The following is a 20,719-nucleotide window of genomic DNA, read 5'->3' on the forward strand; positions in this document are numbered from 1 at the left end:
GCCCAAGGCAGGAGCCATAATAATAAAAATAATAATAACAATAATGATGTGTCACATTTGTAGAGAAGCAGTGTGGCTCAGTGGCAAGAGCCCGGGCTTGGGAGTCAGAGGTCGTGGGTTCTACTCCCGGCTCCTCCACTTATCAGCTGTGTGACTTTGGGCAAGTCACTTCACTTCTCTGTGCCTCAGTTGCCTCATCTGGAAAATGGGGATTAAGACTGTTAGCCCCATGTGGGACAACCCGTTTACCTTGTAACTACCCAGTGCTTAGAACAGTGCTTGGCACATAGTGAGCACTTAACCAATACCAAATTATTATAAATTATTATTTGTTCAGCGCTTATTATGTGCTGTTCTAAGCGCTGGAGTGGATACAGGCAAATCAGGTTAGACACAGTCCCTGCCCTATTCGGGGCTCACAGTCTTAATCCCCATTTTAGAGAAGGAACGTGGCTCAGTGGAAAGACCCCGGGCTTGGGAGGCAGAGGTTATGGGTTCGAATCCTGGCTCTGCCACCTGTCAGCTTTGTGACTGTGGGCAAGTCACTTAACTTTTCTGTGCCTCAGTTCCCTCATCTGTAAAATGGGGATGAAGCCTGTGAGCCCGACGTGGGACAACCTGATTGCCCTGTATCTACCCCAGCGCTTAGAACAGTGCTCTGCACACAGTGAGCACTTAACAAATACCAACATTATTACTATTATTATTTTACAGATGAGGCAAATAAGGCACAGAGAAATTAAATGATTTGCCAAAGGTCTCAGAGCAGACAAGTGGTGGAGATGGGATTAGAGCCCAGGTCCTTCTGACTCCCCAGTCCGGCGCTTGGAGGCCATGGCGCTTCTCTAAAGGTCCTGCTTTCAGCCGGCACGGCAGGAAGGAACTAAAAAGCTACAGAGGGAGGTAACTCGGCCAGAGGACTGAGGTGATGGATGTCCAGTGCCCTCCTTCTCTCCAGCGCTTAGAACAGTGCTCTGCACATAGTAAGCGCTTAACCAATACCGACATTATTATTCAGCGACGGCACCGCCGCCCGCCCGGCCGCTGAGCCGGCCCGTCCTGGGCCATCCATCTGGGACAGCTGGAAATATGTGTCTCCCGCCGGCATTCGGGACACGCTAGCTGGCTGCCGGTCCGGTGGCTGGTGGTGGTTCTGGCCTCTAGGCTGGTGGCACTGAAGCTGAGCCACTTCCTCTCTGGTGGGGTTGGCGGAGGGCGTCAGGAGCCACTGTGACAGTGTCTTTCTTCCCTTCCTCCTCTTCCTCCTTCTTGTTCCCCTCTCTCCTCTGCCTCTCCCCCACTCGTTGGCCCCCAAGTCCTAAGGGGATCTGAAATCCGGTGGCCTCCTTGGCTATCCCATTAGGTTGGATGTTAGGAGATTGGGATCCCCGTCCGTTTCTTCAGCCGACTCTGAGGACCCCTGGGCGAGGGAGCCATTAGCCTCCCGGGGCCTCGGATTTCTCAGCGTCCACACGGGGCTTCTGGGAGGCTCAGCGGCTAACGGCTGTAGGACCTCGGGCCGCACTTGGGAGAGTTCGTTCGATCCGAACACAGCTCGACTGTAGTAGTTTGGGGCCGACAGAACTGTCTGGATGAAATATCTCCGAAGGTCCTCGACGGGGGACGGAACCGGGGGTCTCCAGCTTGGCCCTCTCAGACGGAGCCCCCGGAGCCCTCCTGTTGAGACCCTCCACACGTTCACGGCAGTGACTGCCACTGGGAAGGCTGAAGCGACAGTGGGGATTCAAATAAGGAAACCTCTCTAGTCTCTCTCTCTCTCTCTCTCTCTGGCCCGAGGTCCTTACTTTTGGCCGAGACAGAGGAAGACGGGCTACAGACTGAACTGAAAAGATTAGCTCCTTCACCAGCACCAAATTAGTCGCAAAGATTTTGAAAACTGGCATTCGTTTAGGAACGCTCAGATTTACTAGCAGGTCTGGCAGCCGGGCGCTTTTTCCACTTTCGACGTCTCGGCTGGATGGGGGAATAAAATAAGGAGTCCGAGGTCGGGTTGGACTGGCTAAATGCTTCAGGCGTATTTTGTGGGTTTCTAGAAAAGTACCTAACACACCCAGGAAGATTGCAAAAGAGTGTGTCGGCCTTTAATTTCCACCATCCCCAGGCAAAATAATTCATCTGGGACGACCTCTTCCTCTCAATCTCCTTCTCTCCCTCTTCCGCAGGGGAACAGCCGTCCCCGGTTTCCTTGGTGAATGGCAGGGAGAAACAGTTGTCAACTCCATCACACTCTGGTTCTTGTTGTTGTGATGGTTGCTGTTATTTTGGAAGAGACAAAATAATGGAACCCTCCAGAGAGAGAATGAGGGAACAATGTGGGGCAAATGAATGCAGGGTTTCAGGAGAGACTGTGCCCCTTTGTCGAGCGGAAGAATTGATGCCAGGGGGAAAAAAAAAGTCTTGTAACTGCTGACCCTGATTTTTGGTAACATTAAGTGCTTGTCTCTTCCTCTCCCACATGATCCCTGAAATTGGCCACTTTAGTCCTTTTAGACGATGCTGGGCTTTTCCGTTTATAAATAGCAACAGAGAAGGGGAAGGATGTTTAAAAACCTTTCTCCTCTGGATTTCATGTCTACTCATTTTGCAATGTACTCATAATGGGCTAATGGCGTTGGTATCATTTGCCGGATTTAACAGCCTCTTGTCCATTCTTTGTGTTTATTGACGGCCATTAATCCCAAGGTCTCCGAGTGCTGGGTTCTGGGTCACGACCCCCATTGTAGGTCTAGAGACTCCGATGTTCAGGGTGGTTTGTTTTTTGGACTGTAGGTATTTCTTTGGGTTGTCCCAGAGAACTCAATATCGGTGCTATTGATGCCCGTCTACTTTTTGTTTTGTTTTGCTGTTTGCCTCTCCGCTTCTGGACTGTGAACTCGCCGTTGGGTAGGGATTGTCTCTATTTGTGGCTGAATTGTCCTTTCCATGTGCTTAGTACAGTGCTGTGCACACGGTAAGTGCTCAATAAATACCACTGGTTGACTCATTACCTTTTTACAGCCAGAGACGAATGCTAGTTTTCAGATCGGCTTCTCAACGGAGCAGCCGAACCAGGAGATTCGATTTGGTTCTTTGGGGAGTAGGAATCTAGCATCCCCTTCGCCCCCTTCCCTACCTGACCCTCGCGCCCTCAAATTTTGTCTCGTGGTGTTTACGCTTGGATCTGTATCCTTTGGGCAGTTGGTATTCACCCCATCCTCGGCCCCCCAGCACTCATGTACGTATCCATAATTGATTTATTTATATTCATGTTCATTCATTCATTCAGTAGTATTTATTGAGCGCATACTAGAGCACTGTACTAAGCACTTAGAATGTACAATTTGGCAACAGATAGAGACAATCTCTGCCCAGTGACGGGCTTACAGTCTGTCTTCCCCTCTGAACTGTTAAGCTCGCTGTGGGCAGAGAATATGTCTACCAACTCTGTAATATTATACTCTCCCAAGTGCTCAGAACAGTGCTCAGTAAATACCACCGATTGACTGATTGGTCCTCTGAGCTTTTCAAACAGGTGTGAAAGTGCCCATCCCTCGCCGAGAGATGGGGGCCTGTTGGGAAGTGGGTGGGGAGAGAAAGGAGGGAGGAGAGATGGAAAGGGAAGGGTTCTCACCCAGATACTACCAGCAGGCTTTGGGACTACTCCCAGAGGTGGAATCCTGGAATGGAGGGCCCACCGCCTGACCTAATTATGGCATGGCTTTTGTGGTTTTAGATCCTTGCTTAGAAAGCATGATTACTTCTCTCTGGGGTTTAATCTGTCTTTCAAACAGTCCTCTGCCTGCCGAATCAGAGGGTCGTAATAGCTGACGGAAAGAAAACCGGTGGTAAAGAAAATAATTTATTTCATTTCGCTCTCCTGGGCAGCCCGGAGTGTTCTCGTTTAACAACAAAATGTGACCGACAGAATCGTTGGTGCTTCTCCCAGGCCCAGTTTCAGTACGGTTACTCTTGCCCTGCTGTAAGGACACTGAATAAAGCTTATTTTTCTTTATTTTATGATATTTGCTAAGCACTTCCTATATGTCAGGCACTTTACTAAAGGGCTGGGATAGACGCAAGCAAACCAGGTTGGACACAGTCCTTTTCCCACCTAGGGCTCACAGTCTTAATCCCCATTTTACAGATGAGGTAACTGAGGTGCAGAGAAGTGAACTGACTTGCCCAAAGTCACACAGCAGGCGTGTTGCCGAGCTGGGATTAGGAAACCATGATGCTTCTCTTTAGGTCATGCTGCTTACGGCCTTGGCCTTGAGGCATCAGCAGAGAGCAGGAAATGGGGGAGTGGTGAAGAACCGGGACTCTACCTGGGGAAGAAACCCACCCTCGAGTGTCCCCCAAGTTATGCCTCTGGAATTAGCTTTCCCTTCCAGCCAGGTCCTTCATTTACCAAATGCTAACGGACAGCTACGGCTGGGAGGTGATGTGCAGAGTGACCCATGAGAAATTTCTGTAGAGCCCATTAGGCACCAACTGCTAGACTTACCATGGAAATCATTAACAGCACTAATGAGATTAAAAATCCATTAATATTAGATTAGTTGGTCCAACATTCTCAGTGCAGCGAGACTTGGCTATTAATCACGTCTGGGGGCTGAAGGCAATGAGGCAGAAATAGAGCTTTGTTCTAGGCTGAGATGTGATTATTTTAAAGTCAGTGTTCATAATAAGGAAGCCTTCTGATACCAAATTTGAGCACTTATTCTCGTGCACCTTCTCTCCATTTCTCTCTCTCTGCTCCCTGACACCCTAAAGCAACCTTGTAGATCGATTCACCTAGTGCCAAACTGGAGTTTTTACCTGCCCTTACCCCATGGAGTAGTGATCTGTCTAAGAGCGGAGCCTTCTGAAACCTAAAAAATATCTCTGGATTGTCATTTTGAAAATTAAAAAAAAATGTTTACCTACCCAGGAATCGATTCTTTTTATCGGCTAATTAGCCCAGCTGCTATCCTAGTTTCGTTGAGAAGCAGAGTGGCCCAATGGATAGAGTACGGGCCTGCGAGTCAGAAGGACCCGGCGTACAATCCCTACTCTATCACTTGTCTGTTGCCTGACTTCGGGAGAGTGACTTAACTTGTCTGGGCCTCAGTTCCCTCATCTGGAAAATGGGGATTAAGACTCTGAGCCCCATGTGGGACGTGGACTGTGTCCATCCCGATTAGCTTCTATCTACCCCAAGCACTTAGTACGGTGCCTGACACTGTCAGCGCTTAACGAATACCATTAAAAAAAAAGTCGCTTCAACGGTACTGAAGGAAGCCCAAGTTAAACACCGGCTTACACCTGGGAAACCCTGCCTATGTCCGAAGATGACAGAGAACTTGAAGCAGTCTCCAGATTCTGCTATTTACGCAGTGGCCTCTCCGATGATGTACCGATGGATGAAAGAGTCAGAAAAAGAATTCAAAGGATCAGCTTGCCTTCTGAGACACCAAGGCAGAGGGTGGCATACCATGTGGCATTTAGCACCCTATGAAGTAACAGTTCTATAAGGCTATTATTATTATCATTATCATCATTGTCATCATTATCATTGTCTTGATTCCATTTAGTTGCCATTGTTTTTGCGAGATGTTCTTCCCCTTGACTCTATTTATTGCCATTGTTTTGTCTGTCCGTCTCCCCCGATTAGACCGTAAGCCCGTCCTAGGGCAGGGACTGTCTCTATATGTTGCTGACTTGTTCATTCCAAGCGCTTAGTACAGTGCTCTGCACATAGTAAGCGCTCAGTAAATACTACTGAAATATTATTATGTCCGACCTTCTAGAGCTCAGGCCTGGGAATCAAAAGGACCTGGGTTCTCATCCCAGCTCTGCCACTTGTCTGCTGCGTGACCTTGGGCAAGTCACTTTACTTCTCTGGGCCTCAGCTATCTCATCTGGAAAATAGGGGTTGAGACTGTGAGTGGTTAACAGGTACCAAAATTATTATTATTATTCTTATTTTATGGCTCTGAAACCATAGACCTACTACACAAAACAGACACGCCCTGTTTCTGGAGTATGGCCAAGTGGCTAGAGCCAGGGCCTGGGAGTCAGAAGGAGCTGGGTTCTAATTCCACCCAGCTCCACCATTTATCTGCCGTGGGACCTTGGGCATGCCACTTTACTTCTCTGGGCCTCACTTATCTCATCTGGAAAATAGGGGCTGAGCCTGTGAGCCCAGTGGGGGACATGGATTGTGTCCAATCTTGTATCTACCCCCGAGCTTAGTACAATGCCTGACATATAGTAAACACTTAAATATCATTAAGGAAAAAAAAAAGAGTCAGAGAGAGCAGTGCATCCCAGTATCCAGCGAGCCACCCCTCTTGACATTCTTAGAGGGTCCGGTGCTGCTGTCGCATGTCACCGCACTCCTCAAAAATCGCTAGTGATGCCTATCCACCGCCGTAATAAACAAAAACAACTCACTATTGGCTTCAAAGCCGTCCATCCCCTCGCCCGCTCCTACCTCACCTCCCTTCTCTCCTTCTCCAGCCCAGCCCGCACGCTCCGCTGCCGCTAACCTCCTCGCTGGGCCTCGTTCTCGCCCGGCCCGCCGTCGACCCCTGGCCCATGTCCTACCTCAAATCCACCAAACAATCACACTTCCCCTCTTCAAAGCCCTAGTGAAGGTTCACCTTCTCCAAGAGTCCTTCCCAGACTGAGTCCCCCTTTTCCTCTGCTCCCTCTCCCCTCCCCTTGCCCCAACTCACTCCATTTGCTCTACCCCCCCCCCAACAACACTGGAAGTTGTGTATATATGTACATCTTGATAATTCTATTTACTTATATTAATTACATGTATTCATCTATAAGTCTGTATATTTATATTGATGCTATTGCCTGTTTACTTGGTTTGTTATGCGTCTCCCCCCTTCTACACTGTGAGTCCATTGTGGGCAGGGGTTGTCTCTGTCTGTTGCTGAACTGTACTGTCCAAGCGCTCAAGACAGTGCTCCGCACACAGTAAGCGCTCAATACATACGATCGAATGAATGAGTGAATGAATTTGGGGGCTCGCAGACCTCCGGCAGAGAGGCGAGTGGCGGCTGTAGCGTCGGCTCTTTCTGCATCCCTTGTTCTGCGCGGGTGGGCAGCCGGCCAGAAGAGAAGCTGGCCGATGGTGGGGTGGCTACCCACCTTGCAGTGGTTCAAAAATTCCCCAACCGCAGGCCGCCCCCGACCGTGGACGCTTAGCAACGATCTGATGTCTAGGAGAGGCCGGATCCTTCCGGGCACTGAGCCTTCCTAAATGGCACTGGAGGTGTCGGTTTACAGGCTTGGAACCCTGCCTGGCTGGACAGAGTTCAGAAACAGACAAAGACAGCTGTGTGGTTGCTTTTCAGAAGCAGCGAGGCCTAGCGGCTGGAGCACGGGCCTGGGAGTCGGAAGGGCCTGGGTTCTAATCCCGGCCCCGCCACTTGTCTGCTGGGCAAGTCACTTCACCTCTCGGTGCCTCAGTTACCTCATCTGAAAAAGGGGGATTAAGACTGTGAGCCCGTTGGGAAACATGGGCTGTGTCCAACCTTAACCTGTATCTACCTCGTTTGTGCTTAGTAACATAGTAAGTGCTTAACAAATGCCATTAAAAAAAAAAAATCAAAGAAGTTCCTCGAACAGAGTTCTTTTTAAGTGAAAAACCGTACTATCGATCAATCCGTCACGTATTACTGAGTGAGTGCTTACTGTGTGCAGGGCGGGTGCTAGGCTTTTGGGAGAGTACAACACAACAATGTGAGAGACACATTCCCTGCCCACGACGAGCTCACGGTCTAGAGAAGGAAGCAGACGTTAATATGAATAAATTAAGGATATGTACATGAGTGCTGTGGGGCTTGGGATGGGGCGGGTGGTGAATAAAGGGAGCGAGTCAGGACAAGGCAGAAGGGAGTGGGAGAAGAGGAAAGGAGGAATTAGGGAAGGCCTCCGGGGGAAGATGGGCCTTCAATAAGGCTTGGAAGGTGGGGAGAGTTATTGTCTGTTGGATATGAAAAGGAAGGGCGATCCAGGCCGGAGGCGGGACTTTCCCAGCCACCGGCCCCCCTCTCTGTATCTGGGGCAACGGTCATTTGACCTCTTTACCCCATAGCCTTCACTTCGCTATGTGACCTGCCCCTTGTCCTTCCTGCTTATTATCATCGTTACAGCTAACCCTGTATTAAGCGCTCACCGGTGGTTGAGCTGCCCTTCGCTTTGAAGAGGACACCGCTGACGCACTGTACTAAGCTGAGATGACAGAATTGATTCGAACAAGGTCCCTGTCCCACCGACGTAGGAGGGAAAAAAAAACCAGACAAAGCCAATGAAAAGAATTGGCTAAACAGTATTTAGAAGGGGATGGTCTTACCCGGCTCCGGGCAAGCAGTTCCTGATTACAAAGCGCCCGCATCATCTGAATTTCCTCACAGTGGGGGAGGTACCATTTTGAATCCTCTCTGACAGCTGGCAACCCCCCTTTCCCCCGAACCCATGGCCCCTAGAACCCCAGAAGACAGGAGGCTTTGGCCCCCTGTGGCTCTCCTGCTTAAAGATTGAGCCCAATTACTCTCCCAAATGGTTAGTACGGTTCTCTGCCCACAATTAGTGTCTAATAAATACCACTGGTTGACCGTGTTACCCATCAGCCTGAGATTCATTCATTCAAGCGTGGCTCAGTGGAAAGAGCACGGGCTTGGCAGTCAGAGGTCATGAGTTTGAATCCCAGCTCTGCCACTTGTCAGCTGTGTGGCTGTGGGCAAGTCACTTAACTTCTCGGTGCCTCAGTTCCCTCATCTGTAAAATGGGGATTTAAAGTGTGAGCCCCACGTGGGACAGCCTGATCACCTAGTATCCCCCAGCGCTTAGAACAGTGCTTTGCACATAGTAGGCACTTAACAAATACCTCCTTTTTTTATTTTATTTCTTGAGCGCTTACTGTGAGCAGAGCACTGTATAAGCACTTGGAAAGTACAACAGGGTAACAAATAGAGTCAATCCCTACCCAACAACCGGCTCATTCGCTTTGGTTTCCTCAGTGCTAATAATAATGACTGTGGTATTTGTTAAGTGCTTACTGTGTGTACTGAGCGCTGGAATGGATACAAGCAAATCAAATTGGACACAGTCCCTGTCCCTCACGGGGCTCACAGTCTCAATCCCCATTTTACACGTGAGGTAACGGAGGCCCAGAGAAGTGAAATGACTTGCCTAAGGTCACACAGCAGACACAGAGGCGGGATTAGAACCCACAACCTCTGACTCCCAGGCCCGCTCTCTATCCACTATACCATGCTGTTTCTCCTGGGTAGAGCTAGTGATATCGGAGGAGGAAAAGGCCCATTATCACAGAGCTGCTGTTACGTCAGGCTTGGCTTACAGTTCCTCCTGATTTGGGAGTTTGAAAGCAGGCTCTTTTGCCCTCTGAAATTTTTTTTCCATCCCCAAACCTGACAGGGGTTCAATCAATCAGTCATTTTTTGAGTACCTCTGGAGTGCATAGCATTATGCTAAGCATTTGGAAGAGTATGTGAGCTCGTTGTTGAGTAGAGATTGTCTCTATCTGTTACCGAATTATACTTTCCAAGTGCTCAATAAATACGATTGAATGAATGAATAACCTGATTTTCTGGTATCTGCCTCAGACCTTAGTGATCAGTACTTGGTACAGAGAAAGTGCTTAGCTAGCCCCAGTGTTTTGGGGTTTTTTTGACAGGTTTGGGGGTCTTTTTATGGTATTTGTTAAGTACTCCCCCTGTGCCAGGCAGTGAGTGTACTAAGCACTGGGGTAGATATTATGAGGTTATTGGGTTGGATACAGTCCAAGTATTCCCTGTCCTCAAGGAGTTTCATTCAATCGTATTTATTGAGCACATACTCTGTGCAGGGCACTGTACTAAATGCTGGAGTTTACAACCTAATGAGGAGCTTAAGCAGTGGGGACTCCCACAGGCAAGATTCATTCAATTGTATGTATTGAGCACTCCCTGTGTGCAGAGCACTGTACTAAGCGCTTGGTGTGTACAATTCGGCAACAAATAGAGACAATCCCTACCCAGAAACAGGCTCACAGTCTAGAAGGGGGGAAACAGACAACAAAACCAAACCAGTAGACAGGCATCAAGAGCATCAATATAAGTGAATTAAATTGTAGATATACTACACATCATTAATAAAAGAAATAGAATAATAAATATGAACATATATACTCAAGTGCTTTGGGGCGGGAAGGGGGGTAGAGCGGAGGGAAGGAGGTGTATTCTTTGACTTGCCTTGACAATGTCTTCTCGGTTTGTGGATTCTGTCGCTGGTGGTTGTTGCAATTCATTGTCTTTATCTGGCTTCCCTGATTCATTTACAATACCTTAGTCCCTCCAGACACTCAGTTGAGGGCAGTAAATGCTCATTATGGACCAAGCATTGTGCTAAGCACTACGTAGGTACTAATAGAAGAGACCCAACCCAGTCTTGATCTGTTCTGAACGAGAACCACAAATAAGAAAAAGGAATAAGCTGGTAAGATTCGAGATTCATTCCTTCAGTTGTATTTATTGAGTGCTCACTGTGTGCAGAGCAGTGTACTAAGCACTTGGGAAAGTACTGGATAACAATAAATAGTGACATTCCCTGCCCCCAGTGAGCTTACGGTCTAGCGGAAGGGAGGCAGACATCAATACAAATAAATAAAATGACAGGGAGGGCTCGGATGATGGGCAGAGCTGTGATCTGTCCTCTGTGAAAAGGGAGGGAGTTCCAGGCGAGGGGGAGGGTGTGAGCAGGAGGTCAGCAGTGGGAGAATTGAGAACGGGATGCAGGAGTAGGTTGGCTTCAGGGGAGCCAAGCGCTCTGGATCCCCCATCTCCGTCTGCATTGCTGAGTGGGTCCAAACTTTGGAAAGAGCACAGACCTGGGAACCAGAAGACCTGCATTCTAATCCCGACTCCACCACTCGCCTGGTGTGTGAGCTGGCGCGCCTCATTTCACTTCTCCGTACCTCAGTTTTCTCGGCTGTAAAATGGGAATTCAATACCTGTTCTCCCTCTTAGATTGTGAGTCCCACGTGGGACAGGGACTGTGTCTGACCTGATTAACTTGTGCCTACGCCAGTGCTCGGAAGAGTGCTCTAGACTGTGAGCGCGCTGTGGGCAGGGAATTTGTTTGTTGTTTATTGTTGTATCGTACTCTCCCAAGTGCTTAGTACAGTGCTTTGCACACAGTAAGTGCTCCAGAAATATAACCGGATGAATGACTGCTCAACGCATAAGAAGCGCCTAACAAATACCATTTAAAAAAATGTGTCTAGGAGAAAAGGTGAAGGAATTAGGGTTGCTTAGCTTGGAGGAAAGAGGGCTAAGGGGTGACACCAGCTCTGCTCAAGAATAAGAAGCCAGAGGATGCTACCCAAGTGTTGTTCTAAGCGAGAGAAAATGGGATCGAACCGCCACTGGAACGGCTTCAGCGTCTCCCCAGGGAGACACTTCCTGGCCGTCGGCGTGATCCGACCCCGGAAGGGGCTAGCGGAGCAGGCTGTGGGTGGGATGAGCGGGGTCTGGGTTCCAGACAACTGGGCTGAATGGTCTGGCCTCTCCCTTGCCCGGAGCCCAGAGGCCCTCAGATTCTTCAATGACCGGGATTTCTCTCTCCTTCCCGTAGGTCGAGGCCCCCCGGAGGAGGAGGAGAAGGAGAAGAAAGCGGAGGAGGAGGAGGAAGTGGAGGAGAAAGAAGAGAAGCGGGAGAAGAAAGTAGAGGAGGAGGAGAAGGGGAAAGAGGAGGAGGCCCGGGCCCAGCCAGCCCGACCATGACGACGGCCATCCTGGAACGCCTCGGCACCCTGTCGGTCAGCGGGCAGCAACTGTGCCGCCTGCCCAGGCTCCTGGAGGACGGGCTGCCCAAGCTGCCCCGCACGGTCCCCGAGACGGACGTGCCCCAGCTGTTCCGGGAGCCGTACATCCGGGCCGGCTACCGGCCCACGGGCCACGGCTGGCGCTACTACTTCCTCAGCCTCTTCCAGAAGCACAACGAGGTGGTCAACGTCTGGACCCACCTGCTGGCGGCCCTGGCCGTGCTGCTCAGGTTCCGGGCCTTCGCCGCGGGCCAGGCCCTGGCCTGGGGCTCGGCCCGGGCCCTGCCCTTGCTCCTCTTCGTCCTGTCCTCCCTCACCTACCTCACCTGCAGCCTCCTGGCCCACCTGCTGCAGTCCAAGTCGGAGCTGTCCCACTACACCTTCTACTTCGTGGACTACGTGGGGGTGAGCGTGTATCAGTACGGCAGCGCCCTGGCCCACTTCTTCTACAGCGCCGACCAGGCCTGGTACGAGCGGTTCCGGCCGGTTTTCCTGCCGGCGGCCGCCTTCTGCGGCTGGCTCTCCTGCGCCGGCTGCTGCTACGCCAAGTACCGCTACCGGCGGCCCTACCCCGTCATGCGCAAGCTCTGCCAGGTGGTCCCGGCGGGCCTGGCCTTCGTCCTGGACGTCAGCCCCGTGGCCCACCGCGTGGCCCTCTGCCACCTGGCCGGGTGCCAGGACCAGGCCGCCCGCTATCACGCCCTCCAGATCCTCTCCTTCCTGGTCAGCGCCTACTTCTTCTCCTGCCCGGTGCCCGAGAAGTACTTCCCGGGCTCCTGCGACATCGTGGGGCACGGCCACCAGATCTTCCACGCCTTCCTGGCCGTGTGCACCCTGTCGCAGCTGGAGGCCACCCTGCTGGACTTCCAGGGCCGGCAGGACATCTTCGCCCAGCGCCACGGCCCCCTCTCCGTCTACGGGGCCGGCCTCTCCTTCTTCGTCCTGGCCGCCTGCAGCGCCGCCACCGCCGCCCTCCTGAGGCGCAGGGTCAAGGAATCCCTGACCCGAAAGGACTCCTGAGGCGGGTCCCGCGCTGCCGCTGGGGCGGGTCGGAGCCCCCGGCCCGGGTGCCTGGGGAAACGCTGCGGGGTTTTTGCCTTTCGGTTTGGGTTTTCGGCGGCATTTTCTCTCCGAGGGTGAGCCGTTGGGCTGCCGTGATGGTTCTTTGTCTTTTCGGCCCGAGGACGGGACCATGTCGCCGATGTGGGCCGGGCTCCGTCCCCCGTGGCGCCGGCGGGAGAGACCGTCGGACTCGACCGTCGGGTCGAGCGCGGCTCAGCTCAGCTCTTCCCCGATCACCCGGCAGCGCATCTTTCCTCGGGAACGGCCGCTTTGGCCCGGACCGGCTCCGGAGGGAAGAGACGGGAACAGCCGGGACCGGGTCGAGGGCCGGTCCCCGGTGGGAGGGTGAGAGGAGCCAGTCGGACGACTTGGGGCGTCTGCGAGTCGGAGTCCGGAATGGGAAACCTTTAACGGAGCCAACGGCTGAGAATCCTATGATCTCCACTCCCTTCTTTTTCCCTTCTCCTCTCTCGGACCCGCTCCAAATCCCTGACCCTTCCTCCCGGGACGACTCGGCCGTCCACCTTTCCTCTTCAGTTGGACGGTCCCAGCGTCGCGGCCGCGACCGTCTCCCTTCCGGGGAGAGCTCGAGTCTAAACAGAAACATTCAGGACACCCGTACCTCATCACACCCCTTGAAGGCCCCCAGTTCCCTCCAATGACCCACGCTACCAGCTCCCGACCAGTATATCGATCTTATATTCCGGGGGATTTGGGGAAGCTTGGTTTGGGTCTGTCGGTTTTGGGTCCCTGGCTCAGGTGCCCTCGGGTTCCCGGCCGCCCACAGACCCTTATCTTAGCTTCGTTTCCTTCGGGCCTGGAGGGTGGGGAGCATTCCTCGTGCCTTAGAAACACAAACATATTTAAGGGGTTTCCTCGCTCAGCCATGGGACACCCTGGACTGCCAGGGGTGTTGTGATCGGAGCGGGCGGGGGAGGGAACGGAAGATAGTTCTGTTCTCCCAACGGTTTGCGACCCGGAGGGACTCCTTCTCCCTCCACTGTAATACCTGGACGCTTGCTGATTCGCTTTTTCGCCGGCACCTCGGCTCTGCCTTTCCCGGGGCTTAGAGGAGCAGCTCCTCGGGCTGAGCTCCAAGCCTTTGGGCCACTGCGCTACCTCCCCAAGGCATCTCAGGGTCTCTAAAACACAAATCCAGGTACGCCGAGGGCACCTGAATAGATAAACAGGTTGGAGCGGTCGTTGGAGCCTTTTTTGCAAATCTGGGGCTCCACCTTGGCCTTCGATAGCAGGGTGAGATTGGTTTGCATCAGGAGATGCAGAAACCATATTAGTGGTGGGAAAATGGAAAAGTCACTGGATCATCCCAGGTATCTGGGCAGGACACCAAGGAGATGGCCATAGGTGGTAACTTTTGCCCGCCTTTAGGGGATAGTCCAGATGTATTTTGGGATGCAGAGTAGAATGAGAATTCTAGTGAATACTTTGGGATCTCAAGGTGCCCACAGCTGAACAGAAATAGGGAGGATTAAATGCCTGTTCTCCCTCTTAGACTGTGAGCCCCAAGTGTCCAACCTGATTTAGAACAGTGCCTGGCACACAGTAAACACTTAACAATACCATAAAAGAACACAACTAAAATAGGAAGGTCCGGGGGGAGGGAATAAAGGGAGGGAAGGAAAGAGAAGAGGAGGAGGTGGTTAGGGGAGGACAGAATGTGGGAAGAGTCATCTTAACTCCCGCTGGGTGCCAGGATTACTTGGATTCACATTTTTGTCAACACGACTCCCAGAGAACATTTTTCCTGCATCTTTATGCCTTCAGATGCTTTGGTGACCATGCACCCATTAAATGATGCGCACGGGACAGAGAGCATCAGAAACAGTTTACAGTGTTAAAATGGTTCCGATCAATGGTTAGTCCCAGCTCAGCATTCTGTCGCCCAACAGTGGCAACTGGATGTTTGGAGGAATAACGCAACGATCGTCCTTCTTGACAGACAACAGCAAGTGAAGGGAGGCGCCTTCCTAGAATCCTAATTTTCCAGCTAACGGTCCGCTTTGGACCTCTTATCCGTGCTTTTCTCTAACCCTCGTAAAGCCTGCTGATAGCGTCAGTCCGCCCCACTTTCCGAAATAACAGATTCCATAGCCTTATTATCCTCTGCGAAATGTTTCCTTCTGTTTAATTCGAGCCGCCCAGCTCCTCCGGCACCTTCTTCGTGACGTTCGCAAGCAGAGGCAAGAACTGGGAGTCAGAGGACCCGCGTCCTGATCCCGGCCCCCGGACCAGCCTGCCGCGCGACCTCGGCCGAGTCGCCTAACTTCTCTGGGCCTCGGTTCCCTCCCCTGCAAAAGGGGATTCAATACCTCCTCTCCCTCTTAGATTATGAGCCCCGTGTGGGACGAGGACCGTGTCTTACCTGATTATCTTGCCTCTACCCCCGCGCTTAGTACAGTAACTGGCCCGTGGAAAGCACTTAATAAAAAATAATGGTATTTGTTACATTGCTTTACTGACTGATGAGCCTTCATCTTTTTGTACCATCTTCATCCAGAAGCTGTTCCATCCCCTTCCATCCTTTTGCAGTGGGTCTAACCAACTCTGCCCTGTCGTACTCTCTCCCGAAGCGCTTAATACAGGGCTCCGCACGCGGAAAGCGTTGGACGAAAGCGATCGATGGATCGATCGGTGGGTCTGGAGGCTCCCAAATTGGGCTATCCAACCTCTGCAAGGGAACATTTAGATACGCGGTCCGCGGCTCAACTTTCTGTCACCAGGAGAAGGGGTGTCTTTGGCAGGGCCGTTCTGATGGGACATTTCTGCCGGCCACACTGGCTCTACCATACCGCCATCATGTGGTGCTGTCAACAACCCTCAAGGCTTGAAAGTCTGGACAACTCATCCAGTTTGGGTTTTATTTTTTATTTTTTATGGTATTTCTTAGGCCCTCCCTATGTATCAGGAGCTAAGGGTGGGGGTAGATAATAATAATAATAATGATTGTATTGTTAAGCACTTACTATGCGCCAAGCACTGTTCTAAGGGCAGATATAAGAATTATGATACTTGTTAAGGACTTATTACGTGCCAAGCACTGTTCTAAGTGCTGGCATAATAATTATAGTATTTGTTAAGGGCTTACTAGGTGCCAGTCACTGTTCTAAGCGCCGGGAAAGTTACGAGGTAATCAGTTTGTCCCCCGTGAGGCTCACAGTCTTCATCCCCATTATACAGATGAGGGAACTGAGCAGCGTGGCTCAGTGGAAAGAGCACGGGCCCTGGAGTCAGGGCTCATGAGTTCGAATCCCAGCTCTGCCACTTGTCGGCCGTGTGACTGTGGGCAAGTCACTTCACTTCTCGGTGCCTCAGTTCCCTCATCTGTAAAATGGGGATGAAGACTGTGAGCCCCACGTGGGACAACCTGATTCCCCTGTGTCTACCCCAGCGCTTAGAACGGTGCTCGGCACATAGTAAGCGCTTAACAAATGCCAACATTATTATTATTATTATTATTATTAACTGAGGCCCCAGAGAAGTGGAAGTGACTTGCCCAAGGTCACCCAACAGACAAGCGACGGAGCCAGGATTAGAACTCAGCTAATCGGGTTGGACAAAGTCCCTGTCCCACATGGGGCTCCCAGTCTTAAACCCCATTTTACAGATGAGGTAACTGAGGCACAGAGAAGTTCAGTGACTTGCCCAAAGTCACTCACAGGCAAGCGGCCGAATGGGATTGGCACCCAGGTCCTTCTGACTTCCAGGCCCCTGCTCTATCCACTGAGCAACACCGCTTCTCGGTAAGGCACGGGCGGCCTGGGTGAAAGAGGGGAGTGGGGCAGAGTGGTGGTGATCAAACGTACAGGCTGAGAATCCCAACGTGAGTCAAACCCGATTCATTCGATCGTATTTATTGAGCGCTGACTGTGTGCAGAACACTGTACTAAACACTTGGGAGAGTACAATAGAACAATACACAGACACATTCACTGCCCACAGCGAGTTAATAATAATAATAATGTTGGTATTTGTTAAGCGCTTATTATGCGCGGAGCGCTGTTCTAAGCGCGGGGGTAGACACAGGGGAATCAGGTTGTCCCACGTGGGGCTCACAGTCTTCATCCCCATTTTACAGATGAGGGAACTGAGGCCCAGAGAAGTGAAGTGACTTGCCCACGGTCACACGGCCGACAAGTGGCCGAGCCGGGATTCGAACCCATGACCTCTGACTCCAAAACCCGTGCTCGTTCCACTGACCCCCGCTGCTTCTCTAGTTCAGAGTTCACATTTGGGTAACTCTGTTTAGAGGAACAAGGGTGTAGGGCAAGGAATAAACTGCAAATTCCCCCTGCTTAATTAAGCCATAACCTTGTAATTAACCCAGAACTCAGCATATAGTAAGCAAAGAATAATAGCAGTGATAATAATAGCCATTATATATTGTTTATTATTGTTTATTATAACATTATATATTGTTATTATTGTTTGCCTGACAACAACTTCCCTCCCTACAAGTTCAATTTTAAAATTCAGCAAGTTGTTATCTCAAGATTAGTATTTAGGTTTAGGTGTTTACCTACATGAACGAAATGATAACTTTATACTAATACTGAGCTTTAGCTTCCTCCACAAAACTCATAATAGCAATAGTAATCGCATCATCATCATCATCATTAGTGCATCGCCTTCCAAAATCTCCTCCAGAATGCCCCGTTTGGTTATCTGCTGAATTTCACCGGTGCACCGTCGAGAGAAAAGTAGGAAAAAACTTCACGGCGTATTATGAAAAATCACCAAGTAGAATTTTTCTTCACTTAAAAAAGATGCACTGGACAGAATGAGTGATTTCATTTATCACTTTCAATTGCTTTCGAACTTCAATTTATCTTTTACAACACAACCATCGTACATTTCAAGTTCCCATTACAAAGTAATTATTGAGGTTCTTTTTTAAAAATACAGTTAGGTTCGTGATCTAAAACGCTTGCCAAAATATCAACTTAAAGTATATGAAGGGATCCTTCTGCCCCCAAACCTCTAATCCATCGTCAGCGATTGCCAAATTTTAAAATATCATTTGATCTATGAATACTGTTACAATATTCTATGAAATGACCACCACTGTAATAATTAAATATCAGTATTACCATTAAGTACAAATAATAAAAAGGGCATTTATTATATTGACCCACAAACAGCTACTCCTCACCCCCGAGAGTTATGCTTGGGGGTGAAGCAGCGTGGCTCAGTGGAAAGCGCCCGGGCTTGGGAGTCAGAGGTCATGGGTTCGAATCCCGGCTCGGCCACTTGTCAGCTGGGTGACTGTGAGCAAGTCGCTTCACTTCTCTGGGCCTCAGTGACCTCATCTGTAAAATGGGGATTAACTGTGAGCCTCACGTGGGACGACCTGATTACCCTGTATCTCCCCCAGCACTTAGAACAGTGCTCTGCACATAGGAAGCGCTTAACAAATACCAGCATTATTATTATTATTTTAAAGTGCAACAAATTCTAATTTCAAGATGAGTACTCTTGCATAGGTATTTTCCTACAAGAAGTAATAACTTTACATTAACATAATATTCATATAGAAGCAGCGTGGCTTAGTGGAAAGAGCCCGGGTTTGAGAGTCAGAGGATGCGAGTTCTAATCCCGGCTCCTCCACTTGTCTGCTGTTTGATCTTGGACAAGTCACTTAACTTCTCTGGGCCTCATTTACTTCATCTGAAAAATAGGGATTAAGACTGTGAGCCCCACATGGGACAACCTGATCACCCTGTATCTCCCCCAGCGCTTAGAACAGTGCTTGGCACCTAGTAAGCACTCAACAAATACCATAATAATTAATTCAACAGTTATAGTTACTTAAACCCCATAAACAATGCAGTTACGTAAACTCTGTACACTACGCCATTTTCATCTAGTGCCCACAGGCGATGTCATTTGCGTAAACCTTATAGATGACTCCAAATTCATCAACTATGTAAACTGCGGCATTTGCGAAATTCTGTATACAGGCAAAGTCCGTAATTTGCGGAAATGACCTAATTTAAGGAAACTCTATACAGCTCCACCACATGTCTGCTCTGTGACCTTGGGCAGGTCACTTCACTTCTCTGGGCCTCCGTTACCTCATCTGTAAAATGGGGATTAATGATGATGACGACGATGGCATTTGTTAAGCGCTTACTACGTGCAAAGCACTGTTCTGAGCGCTGAGGGGGATAGAAGGTGATCGGGTTGTCCCACGTGGGGCTCACAAGCTTAATCCCCATTTTACAGATGAGGGAACTGAGGCATAGAAGAGTTAAGTGACTTGCCCAAAGTCACACAGCTGACAAGCGGCGGAGCTGGGATTGATAATAATGCTGGTATTTGTTAAGTGCTTACTATGTGCAGAGCACTGGGGTAGATACAGGGGAATGAGGTTGTCCCACGTGAGGCTCACGGTTAATCCCCATTTTACAGATGAGGTAACTGAGGCACCGAGAAGTGAAGTGACTTGCCCGCAGTCACTCGGCCGAACGGGTGGCAGAGCCGGAGATCGAACCCACGACCTCTGACTCCCAAACCCGGGCTCTTTCCGCTGAGCCACGCTGCTTCTTTCACTTGTTTCGACGCCTGTCTCCCCCCTTTTAGACTGTGGGCAGGGCTCGTCTCTGTTGCCGAATTGTACTTTCCAAGCGCTTAGTACAGTGTTCTGCACACAGCGAGCGCTCAGTACGACTGAACGACTGAAGGAGTAGGCCGCGGAATCTACGCCAACCACATGCCTTGCAGAAATGACCGCTCCGACGTGAGCAAAGTGACCGACAAAATCCAGGCAGTCGACCCGGCATCAGGGAAGCAGGTGGGGGAGTGGATAGGGCACGGGCCCGGCGGTCAGAAGGTCCTGGGTTCTAATTCCCGCTCCCCCAGTGGTCTGCTGGGAGGGCTCGAACAGGTCACCACTCTGTGCCTCAGCCGCCTCCCCTGTAAAATGGGGATTGAGACGGTGAGCCCCACGCGGGACGGGGACCGCGTCCAACCCGGCGCTTCTATCCACCCCGGCGCTTAGTACAGTGTCTGGCGCATAGTGAGCGCTTAACGACTACCATCGCTATGATCAGTACTATTTGCCAGTAGGTGGTGTGATTTCCTTCAGTTGAGGAATAGAAAGAAAGTTTCTCTTTAGTCACTGACTGGCAGGACTCAAGTCGGTGGGCGAGCCACCGGAGTCTCGGTTGCCATAAGTCCCTTCTGATTTGGGGCTAATCCCAGGAAAACTGCAGACACTACTAGATGTCCCAGCCCCTGGATCTCTTCCCAAACCTCACTCAAGTGTCCCGGCCCTGTTTCCTGTCTCTCTGCTCCCAGGCTCTTCCTCCTGCTCCGCCGTCTTGCTATCTGGCTGCCATTTCCTAGAAAGCAGGAACCTTCATCTACCTGCGGTTTTCGTCCCCCCCGGACAGTCAGAGGCGGCGGAGAGCGCTTTATTTAAATAGCGTTTGCCCGAAGGGGGGGAAAAGAAAGAAACCACAACGCAAAAACCCAACAGGAGCCCAGGGCATTCCCTAAATAGAAACAGATGCCCAGATGGACAATGGCCACAGAGATGACTCACCCTTTCCAGCCTCCTCCACCCCCACTGTCTTCTGACCTCCCCCGATCCAGAGAAATGGAGTCCAGATCCCAAACTCAGGCCAGGATAGCCAACCAAAAGTCCCAGGGAACGGGCCCGCGTTTTGGGAAAGCAGCGGGATCTAGTGGAAAGAGCACAGGCCTGGGAGTCAGAGGACCTGGATTCTAATCCCGGCTCCGCCACTTGCCTGCCTGAGTGAATTCGGGCGAATCTCTCCACTTCTAGTAATGTTGCTGTTGGTTAAGGGCTTA

General features: G+C 50.7%; 1 protein-coding gene across 1 annotated transcript; it reads left to right on the plus strand.

The window, feature by feature from the left end:
* Positions 1-11,690: 11,690 nt before the first annotated feature.
* On the plus strand, positions 11,691-15,223 carry PAQR8 (progestin and adipoQ receptor family member 8). Its single transcript, XM_007673285.2, has one exon. It carries the CDS (start codon positions 11,780-11,782, stop codon positions 12,842-12,844), a length of 1,065 nt encoding a protein of 354 aa, XP_007671475.1. The 5' UTR covers positions 11,691-11,779; the 3' UTR covers positions 12,845-15,223.
* Positions 15,224-20,719: the final 5,496 nt, after the last annotated feature.

The sequence above is a fragment of the Ornithorhynchus anatinus genome, chromosome X1 (assembly GCF_004115215.2).
Source record: "Ornithorhynchus anatinus isolate Pmale09 chromosome X1, mOrnAna1.pri.v4, whole genome shotgun sequence".
Taxonomy (NCBI): domain Eukaryota; kingdom Metazoa; phylum Chordata; class Mammalia; order Monotremata; family Ornithorhynchidae; genus Ornithorhynchus; species Ornithorhynchus anatinus.